General features: G+C 35.8%; 1 protein-coding gene across 1 annotated transcript in view; it reads right to left on the bottom strand.

The window, feature by feature from the left end:
- PheRS-m (Phenylalanyl-tRNA synthetase, mitochondrial) overlaps nt 1–13,563 on the bottom strand; it is a 50,958-nt gene that overhangs the window by 25,589 nt on the left and 11,806 nt on the right. The window contains exons 3-4 of the mRNA XM_081745468.1: nt 6,262–6,421; nt 5,560–5,691 (exon numbers count right to left, since the gene is read on the bottom strand). Coding sequence (XP_081601594.1) covers nt 5,560–5,691; nt 6,262–6,421 — 292 coding nt within the window. The remainder of the gene's footprint in view (nt 1–5,559; nt 5,692–6,261; nt 6,422–13,563) is intronic.

The following is a 13,563-nucleotide window of genomic DNA, read 5'->3' as shown; positions in this document are numbered from 1 at the left end:
ACTTGGTGGGCGATTCGATTGCATTTGATTTGTTTTCACGTTCGTTTCTACACAATAATTGAATAGCAGATGTTGTTATTAATGAGAGGGATGGGCGACATCCAATGAATAACTGTCTTATTCTCATTTCATCATTTCATGTGGTACTCTGACGGGCTAACGGAGATTGAAAAAAAAAAACAGCCCTCGTACTTATTTACAGGATTAAGTACTTCATAGTTCTCCCAAGTGTTCTTATAAAAATATTTTCTTTTGTATATATCTTTTCCTAATCATACATTGGATGGATCCGTTTGTTTCAGACCCTCTCTTCTTTCCTCTCCTCTTTAATCCCACCTTAATCTTGTTTCAAAAATTGTTTATAATAATTATTTTTCAGTGATTTAAGTATACCCATACATTACTATCCATGACTACACTTATACCATATATTCTGTTCGCTAAGATGGTCCTCTCTATTGAATGTGTGTGTAGTTGTATGGTTCGCAAATGCTCTGGTTATGTGCTCTGGCGTTTCCTTGTCCAGCTGACTATTGTCTCTTAAACCAGCCTTATAATTTTCCATGAAGTAATGTACTATACGAGATATTAGAGTTTGAGATCTGTACTTTTCAATCTTCCCATTACGTTTGGGAAGAAGGTAAAAGTTCTTGTACTAGTGCTCTAGAATTCTAACTATTGTTGTAATTGATACACTTTTCAATGTTTGATTTTGTGTTATTGTTAAGTACTGTTTCAATTATATTCATAATTTTAATCAGATACCATTCTTTTACCCTGTCTCTTTCTTAGCTACTCCTTCCTTAACTTCTAAATCTATTGGTCAAGAACTCAACATTGCAAACAATGCATCTGTCGCAGCTGTGCCATGCTAATAAGATAGTAAGTGATAATAATATCTTTCTTTGTATCCTTCAGGTTTTCAAACTTGTATCTACTCCTTATCGCATATGCAATAATAATTGACATAACTATTTCTTATTATATAAAAGATAATATGTAAAGGTACTTGAAATTTTCTTTATCCAGTCGATAATAGTCAGTGAATTACTTTGTTATATTTCTCACAATGGAAATAAATCAGTCAGAAAATTTTTTGTGAGGATTCTATACCAGCATTTGACTGCGGAACTGGCCACCGAATACAGATCTGGGACTTCTTGTTTCTGAAGTATGAACTCTAACCATTAGCCTACGCTAATTAACAAGTTATCGAAATAGCCACCTATTTAAAATATCCTCGGGATTGACTAACATATTTCAGTTTCCATCTTGTACTATATGCACTCAGCACTGGTATCTTCCTGAGTCCGTTAATGGTTTTACGTATATTTCTAATATATATATATTTTTTCTGTTTCTTTATATTTCTGTAATTCTATCTCCGTTTAACGCCTGAAGCTAAAGATAGCTTCTCATTTAAAGTTAGTATATTTCCGTGCTTATGCTGTACTGGGTTTTGAAGCCATTGTAATCTCGCTCGCTTTCTTTGTTCCTTCATTCTTTATGCTCCTCATCGAACTACAGCATGTTTCTGTAGCTACGGGCTAAATTACACATTAGATTCCAGCTTATTGAACAGCGTTTGGTGAGCTAATTTGGTCACAGCCAGCAGCGAGAAGATAGGCTTTCTAGGGTCAATGTAGCAAAACGAAATCTTCCAGTTTAATATCCCACGAGTATGCCTTTTGGGCTATGAGGGACGATGATTAAAGCAAGTGAACGATGATGGAAGAATTAAAGGAATGAGAAAGTGGGAGGAAATTGAAGTACTCCGAGTAAACCAACGGGCACGATGATGTATATAACAAACTCACTTCGCCGGGGATTGAACCAGAGATTCCACGCGCCAGCGGTAAGCGCTCTACCATTGAACCATTGTGTCCCCTAAAGTCAATATTGCCAATTCGATATTTGTGACACCATATCGAGTAGTTTGAACAGTGTGGAATGCTTCATTGAATGTTTCGAACCACATATAATTCACAGCGCAAGCGTAAAGTAAGATAACAGTAAAACAGTGTAGTTTAAAAAGATAGTTAATGAAATCATCACTAAAATTGAAGTCATCAAAACCTAACTTCATTCAGCCCCTCTTGGGAAGATTATTTATATAATTTTAATTTCGAATACCGAAAAAGCGACTTAAATTAATTAAGATGTGTTTAAATGAATCCCCAAGTAAAGTCTGAATACAAAAATTCTTGTCCAGAGCTTTCATGTCAAGAATGGCCTGAAACGATGTGTTGTCGCCATTATTATTCAACTTTGTTCTGAAGTACGCTATAAGGAAAATCAAAGATAGTAACTAGGACTTAGAGCTGAATGGTATTCACCAAGTTATGGCGTATGCTGATGATATAAATCTGTAGGGGACAATAAGAGAACAATAGAAAGAAATGCAGGTCTTCTAAACGATTGTAGGAACACTGGTTTAGAAGTAAATGCAGAGAAAAATAAATACATGGAAATTCATCGGAATATTGCAAATTATGGATGCGTCAAGACATCAAATAATACTTTCGACAACATGGATACTTTCGGATATCTAGGATCAATATTAACAAATCAAAATCATATCCACGAAGAAATTAAATGTCGACTGAAAGTAGAGAATTCATGTTAATATTCAGTTCAAAATCTTATGTTATCGCGAACTCTGTCGAAGAATTTGAAGCTTAAAATATATAAAATGACAATCATGCGTGTTGTGCTGTATGGTTGCGAAACATATCGCTTACTCTGAGGGAAGAACGCAGACTGAAAGTATATGAGAATAAAATCCTGAGACGAATATTCGGACCCAGGAGGAATGGGAATTCGGAATGACGCAAACTTCATAAGGAGGAACTGCATAATCGATACCGTTTACCAAACATTATTAGGATCATCAAGTCTGGGAGGCTCAGGTGGACAGGTCATGTAGCCAAAATGGAAGAAAGCGGGAATGTTTTCAAAGTTTTTACTGGATATCCAATCGGAAAATGTCCATTATGAAGACTTAGGTGCAGATGGGAGGATAATATTAAGATGAATCTCGCAGAAATAGAAGTACAAATAGAAACTGGATCCAGTTGGCTACGGGTAGAAGTCAATGGAGGTCGTAGATTTAGTTAGGTACTTAAAGGCTAAAATAGACAAGGAATCATGAAGTAAAATAATTTGTAATTTTTTTGACAGGCGCCCAGCCATAAAAAGAAATAACTCCCTAATTCTAATAATTAGATGTTTAGCTGTCCCAGTACTAATCTTGTTGTAACAGGTTCCATAAATGACTCTTTCATTAGGCTGTTCTACTTCGTTTTGAACTAATACAACGATTTAATATATCACTGGAAGTAAACAACCTACTAATATACACAAATCTGCCAGACTGCATCTGACTTGTATGCCGTACAGCATTGAATATCATATTTTAAAAAATTAACAACAATAATAACAGTAATAATAATAATAAAATGAGAGAGAAAAAATATATGTGGAACTTTCGTTATTTCAGGGTGTCTACAGGTTTTGGGAATCCAAATTTCTTGACCTTTTCTTGACGATTTTACAAATTTTCTTGACCAAGTACTACAGTATTTTAGGGTATTTTTTTAATCCCCTACCAATAGCCAGTTAAGATGAAAGCTAAAAGTATTTTACACTTTTGTTTTAGCAAATTGTAATTAGTAAAGACTGCACACCTAATTTACCTAATTTTATCATCTCAGTGTTAACTCTTAGTATACACTTTAACTTTCATCCTGGATTAACTTGCACATTTGTACTTGCATAAAACATTTATCTTCACTCATCTCATAAACAGCTTTTCAAGTAATGAAACATACACATTACTAAGCAAAAATGTAAGCAGTAACAAATACTTTTTAACAGAACATCTTTGTTAGACTAAACACACTTATACTCATTTTCTTTTTTAGATCTGTAATTTCTTCGTTCAAAGAATCAACTTTTTCATGTGTTTGCTGCATAAGTCTCTTCTTCATCATCAACAAATTTAATTCCTATGCAGCCTTTCTCTTACTGTTAGCCACTTCGTATCCTTTATAGCTTCCTGTCTTCTAGATGACGAATTTCTTACCGCCAAAATCATTGCTTTACTTATCTCAACGTTAGAAATCTTCCTGCAGCTAATAACTGCTCCGTACACCGCTCGTTGAGCAACAGGCGACTCTTTTGCCAAGTTTTCTACAACTCTCTTTATTAACTGAGAAGCCTCTTTCACAGCAGAACTGCTGTGAAACAAGGTCAGAAGCCGGTGAAAGAACTTAGATCTCAAAACATTATTCACATCTATGTCACGGAGAACGTTAGAAACAAACACATCCAGTTTGTCTGTCTTCCAATCAATGATTTAACTGCTCTTCAAACACGAGGAATCGCAAAGTTGAAGGTAGTCCCGTTTCACACAATCAGCCATCGATGGAGATAAATGCTTCTTAAGACACAAACTATTCAAAAGCAAGGGTTACACGATACACTCTAATGAGCTATTCGCCATTACGTCTGATGAAAGACAAGAGGCCCCTTTAACAATTCTGCAGGCCAATAAGCACTTCCCAACCAGTGTCTTGAACAAAGTGTTCAGAAATTATCTGCACTGGTTCCTAAATGACAGTATCTCCAGATCTTTTAAATCTTTGCAAACAGCAGAAGCACCAAAACCAACATTTACATCCTGAGCCATACTGATATTGGACGAATTTGTCAAGTCAATGGTAGTGAGCTTTCTGGTGTTGTTTATTCCAATCATGACATTTTTGTGAATAAATCTGGTTGCAGTACTGTACAGCAAACTGTACTGTTCCCTGTACATGATTGGCACAAGTGAATCATTAGACTGAAATGTGGCAAGAAAAGGTTCCAACTCAAGTGTAACTGACTGGAGAAACTCAAGCTTTGCAACTAGAAGCTGATCCCGCAGAAATTCCTGTATTTTTCAAACGGATATAAAACACAAATTCTTGACCTACCGTGCCATTCCTTGACTTTTCTTCATATTCTTGACCTAGTGTTCGATTTCTTGACTTTTCCTTGACTTTCTTGACCTGTAGACACCCTGCATTTTTATGTATTGTTCTTTCAGTCTGAACAAAACTTCAACGAATTTTCAAAATATCAAGTAAAACTCGTTGAGAAAAACAGAATTATTATTGTCAAAGTATGATGCATTAAACAATGCTGGTGTAGTTATGCATTAAATAATGCTGTTTATTGGATAAATTGCTGTTTTAGTTTTTCACTGAAATACAATTTAGTCATTCTTACAGGTTATTGAAAAAATCCTGCATGAACAAGTCAGTCTTGCTTATTGAACAAGAAGCTTTCATTTTAATTTGCTGTATTTTGGAAATGCTTTAAAACAAAATGATTAAAAACTCTTGGCTTCTTTAATACGATTCCAAAACGCACGATTATTACATGACGAATCAATGCCCCTTAGCATCCTATACTTGATTTTCAAACCTTATATTGATTAACTTATGTAGAGTGACTGTGTCATTATAATTAATTATCGTAAGTTACAGTAAGAAGAAAAGAACTTCACATACTTACAATCTTCCACTATCTTCTGCTCCATTATGCCACACCCAAGAATTTCCATCCATTTATCATTAAAATATATTTCTAATTCCCATGACGGATGAGTGAATGGAAAATATGCATCAACCCATCGAATCTTTTTATCTAGCATAGGAAAAGAAGGTGAAATGTAGAAGGTAAGACAGGATATAAACACTGCAGCATATTAAATTAATCATTCACAATTATTATTAGTATCTGTTTCTTCCTTTATCTCAATTTCATCAACTGCCTCATCACGCTTGCTTGTACACAGCGCGGCAATTACGAAACGATACTTTTTTTTCCCTGCGAAATTAGTGTTGACATGGAAGCTTTTCATAGTAATTAACTTTGCGTGCGACCTAGGGAACACGTGGCGAAATTTTCAGCTCGTCCGGTTACTGGCATGACACGTTTCCTAATTATCACATTGTGTATATTGTACTAAAGAACATTGTATAAATTACAGTAATATTCAATTACATTTTTCATAGCAATATTCTATAAATCTCGTTAATACTTTATAAACTCATCATTTCATTTTCATAGAATTCCTTAAAATTTTACAAAACAAGTGAAAAGGAACGATGTGCTAATTTGTATTCTCCTAATTCAGACTACTTTTGATTTGATTTATGATTCAATTTTAAACTTTGATAAGCATTAAGTGTAGTTATTAACAAGAGTACTCACTTTTTCCAAACAATGCATGCGCCAGACCTTCGAGACATTGTTTCATATCCCACTCCATAACTTTTACAGCTTCTCTTGTATGTCTCTCTTGTTTATCAGACACTCTTTCACCTTGCTCAAACAGACTTACTGTATTCAAGTCTATAACATTGTTAAAAACCTGCAATGTAAAACAATGGAAATATTTGCTGAACATTCATCTACAAGAAACCAACATAAATTGTAAAAAAATGTTTATATATAGTTATTTTTGTTTTTCTTTGTATGTTCCAGTATATATGAACTTTGATCCTCTGATTATACAGAAGGGTCCAAGCAAAATGTACGTACTGATTGTAATTATATAATTTCTAAACAAAAAGGCTTACACTCACTAATCTAATGCGTAGTGTAATGTAAGATATTAAATTTGTCGTGGTACACGGAGCTGGCAAATTATGCCGCGCATGAGCGGGTGGTTGATGGTGGAACGAGCCAGTCATAGCTGATGCAGCAGAAGACAGTTGAGTAGCAACAATGCTGAGGTTCGCTTATCGTTTGTTGAACGAAAGACTGTACTTAAATGGTACTGGAAGTACTAGAATATTCACGAGGTACAACAGTATTGGCAGAGAGAGTTTGGAACTGCGCTACTAATACGTCCAACAATTGCCTGCATTCGTGATAAATTCGAAGCCGACGGCACAATTAAAGATGTGCACAAGAAAAGATCCGGCCTACTACGAACAGCTACAAGTCCGGCGTCCAGTGTTTCAGTGTTGCAACATTTCACCAGATCACCGCAAGAATAAGTGAACCAGGGAGCGCGCGAAAGTAGGGAAAGCCTGTCAAGTGTAAGACGCATTGTGAAGACGGTAAAAATGGAAAGTGTACATTCCAAGATTGCTACACGCAATGAATAAGGACGACCCAGATCGAAGGATGAAGTACTGTAAATGGTTTCAGCACATGGTCGGCGAGAATGCGGAATTTAAGGGAAGTCTGTGTGAACTGGTGAGGTGCAATTCAAACTTAACTGTACTATGAACCGCCAGGATTGTGTCTACTGGGTTCTTGGAAATCCTCATGTTCATGTGGACAGAGCAGTAAATCTACCGAGGATTGCTGTCTGGTGTGGTATATCAGTATGTTGTGTGATTGGTCCCTTCTTCTTCGAGGGTATCGTAACTGATGAGACGTATCTTGATATGCTTCAGACAAGGATTTTGCCTGCCATCCAAAACCTGTATGGTGATGAACCATTTTCCATACAACAAGACGAAGTCTCTCCTAACTACCTACGAGATGTTAGGTTGTACCTCGATAAAACTCTACCCGGACAGTAGGTTGGTCGAAGAGGTCCTATTGAGTACCCACCTACCCACCTTAGTCCCCTAATTTGATTCTTCTGGAGTTCTCTCTCTGAGGGACTTTTAAGAATGACATGTTAATTTATTTGTGCATTATTTTTGGTGTACCCGGCTCAAACAATTTAATCCCTTTTTATTTTGAAAGGCTGCCACTTTTAAACAAATCGTGTATTTAATCATTGTATGTTCTCGCACCGGAGTAGCAGCAACGAGCAGACGAAGCAGCCAGTGGCCTTCGCAATCAACTGCAGCCAACCACAGTTCTACTTGTGCTTACGTCACTTTGGTAGGTGGGACTAACGTGAACAGCGAGAACAAGGAGAAAACTGCGTGACGTAGCCATCATTGGGCGCCAACTCACTCAGCTGGAAGGAGGACTACGCACTCACTGCGACGATTAATTAATATAAAATGTAGAATTGAGAATATCCACTTATATTTTCGTAAATAGTAAGCATCCACATTATTTATAGTCAAAAGATTATTCATTCTTGTGAAGCAATGGAAGTATAGCACTAATATCAAATATACGCTTTATTCATATGTATCACTGACGTTATTCTGACCCAAATATTCTCGCCTCATGGTTGTGCATGGTACGAAATACGTATTAATGTTATCAATTATTGTGATCAGTTGTTTTCCGGTTAAACGATGCTGAAATTTTGTCCTATTCGTAAGTTTAAGGTTGTTATTTGAATTTTCGCCTATGTGTAGTTAGCGGTGAAAGAAGCTATTCCTTTGTAATAACTTGTTTCGTCGTTAACGCTCGGATGAAAAATTCGATTAATGACTATCTAATGTAATGTTTGCTCTACTTGGATTACCATCCTATGGAGTAAACATCACAATGTATAGATAAAGAAAGTAGCAACAATCGGCGAGCTATATACAAAAATCGTAGAGTCATGTGGTGCCATTACGCCAGATACACTAACAGCCGTAATTCGGTGTACAGTTCAGCATCATGGACGTTGTATAGAAGCTGCTGGTAGTCATTCCGAACACATACCATAACCCTCTCTCAGTGCCAAAAATTGTCACATTAAATCAAATATGTCACAAGATATGGACCAGCAAACAATGAGAACATTTTTTGGACCCCTGTGTATATATTTCTTATTTTCCGATACAGCAATAGCCTGAAAATAACAGAAATAAAATGTATAGATCTACTTTAGATATCCTCAACCGGTGCCCGTTTCACAAAACATCCAAACATACAACGATATATACCTTATTTCAGCAAAAGAATCGATAGTAATTTTTCGAAATAAGAGTTGAAGGATACATTATAGATGTAATACAAACAACACTGATTTAATACACCCAATGATTTAATACAAACAACACTTAAGACAGCGTTTCCCAAACTGTACTCTGTGGGGCTCCGCGAGTAATTTTCAAGGGCTCCATCCGAGGCAGTTATGAAAATGACAATTTTTACCTGCTAAACTGAACTAAAATCACAAAACTTAAATACCACCTTCCATTTAGCGGGAAAAAAGGGATTATTTTCACCAAGCAAAATGATACTTTTTGATACTGGTTTGGATTCTTTTCACTAGATGGAAGAAGTAATAATTTATGTACTAGCCACTGGAACTATCTTAATATTTCTTGTTCACAAAGAACAATTTTCTCACTAATTTCTGAAAACTCTTTTCTGTTTTATATGCCGAGTAGACAGCGTTTGTTATTCAGTTTTTTCAGTTAAAATCAAGTGATATGAAAACCTGTAAAAAATATATTTAAGTTAATTTATTTGTTTGTTGCACAAGTTGTTAGTGGATAAACTGTCGTTAAAATGAAACTGTGGCTTAAAATAAGCTCTGTAAGACCGGAGAGTAGTCAGCCATCAACCAACGCTTGCCAATGGACATCCACAATGTGTAATATATAACAAAGTTTTGCTCAACGGCTCTAAGTCCTCTATCAAGCTTAGACGGCATTTTGAAAATCATCCTGACTTCACAAATAAACCTGCAGACTATTCCAAAAGAAAACGTGACGAACTCCACGCAGATCACAAAATTTATATCTCATGTAAAGACAAATAAATAACGAGAAAGCACTGAAAGCATTGTACTTGATAAGTCATGATCTAGCTCTTGCTGATAAAGCTCCAATACTTGCTGAAACTCTTATGTAAACCATGAAAATAGTACAGTACATGGCGGACGAAGAAATTTGCAAACTTGAACTCTAGTGTGCTTATATCAAATAACAGTGTGCGTAATTGAATCCAGGATCCATCAAATAATGTAAAAGTTACCATAATTTCCCAGATTAGTCAAATAAAATTTGCGCTACAACTTGCCGAATTCACTGACGTTGCCGGATTATCTGTTATTGACGTTTGTGCAGTACTAATTTTCAGGTTCTTTTCGTAAAAATATTCTGTTCTGCAAGCCACTTCCATCCTGTATAAACGGTAGTGAAATTATTTTGCTGTTTGAACCTTCTTTCGTGGAAATTCGATACCGTGGGACGAGTTCCATTGCATTGATGTGTGCATATATGGCGCAAAAGCTGTGGTAATCATATTGCTGGCGTTGTCACAACAACGTAGTTATTATGTACTACACCGACATAACCTCGAAAAAAAAAATTGTATTAAAGATGGTACTATGCAAGGTCATCAAAATTATCAACTTTGTTACGGCACAACTTTTGCAAAATAGGCTGCCGAAAATACCGTCTGAAAATAAGAGAAATATATTGTACATAATCATTGTTATTAAATACAGAAGTACGATGGTTGTAAAGAGGTAAAGCGTTGACCTGTTTACTTGAATTTTTGAATGGAAGTTTCTTCATTTTTGGATGACCAAAACAGTTTGCTAGCAGATTGTTTCAATGATGGGAAATGATTTTGCAAATTATGTTACTTGAAACACATTTTTTCCAAAATAAACGCATTCAATATATTCAACAAGGGAAGGGAAGACAATGTTCGACGACTTTGTTAAGGTACAACCTTTGCAGAGTAGGCTGATTTGCCTAAGATTCTGATTCTTGATTTGCCCTGATGATATCGATGTTTTTCCATAAATTTCTCCCTACTTTCGGCTCCAAGGAAGTAACCGGGCAAACGCATATCTTGGGGACACTCGAATTGGCAATGAAACAACTAACATATCGCGTAAAGCAGATGGTTAATCATTGTAATCTATACCAGCCGCAAAATCACTTTGGATCTTATAGCAAAAACACAATAAATACATAAGATTCATGTGAAATGCTGTTATTCACATATATACACGTATCACATACAACAGAAAATGCATACATTAGTACGGAGTCATGTTGCCTTTACTTTTAAGAGCCATTTCAATGCGCTTAGGCATGGAATCACTAAGACCTCGGAAGTAATTTAAGTCCATGTCAATACACCACATTTTCTTCAATTCTGTTCGGAGGGTCTTCTTCGGACCTTCTTCTGTCCCAAGAATACCTTCATACGATGCCAACAATTTTCGATTAGATTTTGATCGGGGCTATTCGCGGGCCATTCTAATTTTGATATGTTGTTCCTCAGGAAAATCCGCTAATTTTTCAACCTTGTGACAAGGAGCGTTTTCATGCATGAAAAAAATCACAGTAGTGGATATGGAGCATATCCATTAAATGGTTTTGAAGAACGCTGATATACCGGTCTGCGTTCATCGTCACATTTTGTGGTACGAAATATAAACCTTCTCTACACTTTTCACCTGAAAAACACCCCCAAACCATTACAGACTGGGAGTGCCTAACGGTCAGAACTGTATACTTTGGATCGTATTGGCCTGAAGATGATGGACGTAGAACCTTAACAGCTCCCATTCGGAACAGTTGGAATGTGCTTCCGTCTGAAAATGTGACTTTTCTCCACTGTGCTGGTGTACAGTGTGCATATTTCTTTACGAAAGAAAGACGTTTCTTAGCGCAGTCGGTATGCAGAAACTTCTTAGCAGCAGTACGACACAACAAATTTACGTCTTCCTGCAAACTGCTGAATTGTGCAAACACTAACGTTTTCCAATAGATTCGGGGCATTTCTTTAAGTTCTGCCGCTGTCAGTAGAGGGTTGTTCTCTCATTAGGAGAGTATCTGTAGATTTTGTTTTTGTTCTTTGGAACCACAGTTGGAGGCAGTCCTTTGGCGGCTGTCAGAATCTTCATTATTGTTGATTTTGCACGACCTGTACATTTGCATATTGTCTTTATGGGGACAATATCACTTCGCCATGCAATAATCCTGGTTTTTTCTACACAGCTACAGTACTTTCCTGGCATATCACAAATTCCCAACACAATACAGTAGTAAAATATCAAACACAAAGTGCACCACACGAAAACACATCCACTTATAACACACACTATAGCAGAAAATCACCCTTCATACGTCAACTAACAATACAAAATGAAAAATCTTTAAGTTTTACGTCCCACGATTATACCGGATAGGCTACAAGAGACGGTGATGGTGAGAAATGATTGAAATGATGGAATGAAGAAAGTGGGAGAACTCTGAGAAAACCCACACACACGGTATCTGTCCACCACAACGTTTACTTGGTGCGAGTTGGGGTCGAAGGACCCCATGCACCAGAGGTGAATATTTTACCACTGAACTACCACGGTCCCTAATACAAAATGAAATGAACTCATCAGCAGTAATGCACTGTTGCCAGATACATTCCTGCACATATAACCTGTGTTTGAAACAAAATAACACTAGATACAAGATTACAAAGTGGTACATCTCTTACTACGGCAGGTTTCACATGAGGCCTGAAGTGTTTTTGCGGCGGGTATATCTGTAATTATGATATTTCCCCTACTTGCATCGCTTCTTAAATCGTTCTAGATTAAAAATATCAATAATGTATCAAATCTGAGACTTAAAATTAAGATAATTTCCTGTATTGTATATATATTTTGTTCATATACAACGAAATTCTCATATGCATATTGCAATATTAACATTATCTTTTAATTTCCACCTCGACTGGCAAAAATACAGGGAAAATTAGCCAGACCTACACGAAATTCGTAAGAATCTAGGTGTTTTTTTCGGACTGAATCTCTGGAAGGCAGTCTAGGTTTTTGTGAACAGAAGTGTACGTAGCTTACTTTATAAGAGAAAAATTTAGTGAGAGGCTTCTAAATATATGTTATGTAAGACTATCTATGCAAAGTGATTTAAATTTGAAATATCAATGATTTTTACGAAAAGACTTGTATATGTGTTCTATGTTTAAAATTTGTGTGAAATTGTAGTAGCCTTGAATTTTTTTTTAATCGTGCCATTTGTATTATTGTAATGCTATGATATTTAATATAGTTTCATTCATGAGGATTAATTGTAATAAATTAAGATGCCATAAATTAATATAAGTCGTGATCTTTATAAGTATGTGTTTCACTTGAATTTCTGAACTTTCAGCTTCACCACGACACTTAGAAATGATAAATGAGAAAATTTTAGGTACACAGAAGACATTTTGTACTTAATTTTTATAAGTTTTTACAAGTAATGTCACAATGTGAAGTGCTGTAACTGACAAACAGTGAAATTCTTGGAACCAAATATTGTGATAAAATGACCGTATAATAATTTTACTACATGTATTAAGATTTTAATTTTTGATTCGAATGAAAAAAATCCGAACAAGCAGTTGAGAATTGTTTTTAATTAAATATATAGTTATTTTTAGGTATGGAGAATGTGTGTGTGTGTGTGTGTGTACAATCAGCATTTCTGTTAATGTTAACCACCAATTTCGTACAGTGTAAATATCATGCTTACCAATTTACTTCTGTTACATGTAATCATTATGCATTGGTAGTGTTTGTGCCATAGTCTTTAATAAGAGCTTTTAGTTCGTACAGGTATTACTTTCTAGCAAAGATATTTTTATAAACTATAAAGTAAATTATGCATGGAGTGATCACCAAAATATTTT

This window comes from Thermobia domestica, chromosome 2 (assembly GCF_964235325.1).
Source record: "Thermobia domestica chromosome 2, izTheDome1.hap1.1, whole genome shotgun sequence".
Lineage (NCBI taxonomy): Eukaryota > Metazoa > Arthropoda > Insecta > Zygentoma > Lepismatidae > Thermobia > Thermobia domestica.
The sequence above is the reverse complement of the archived record's forward strand: the minus strand, read 5'-3'. Positions and strand labels throughout refer to the sequence as shown.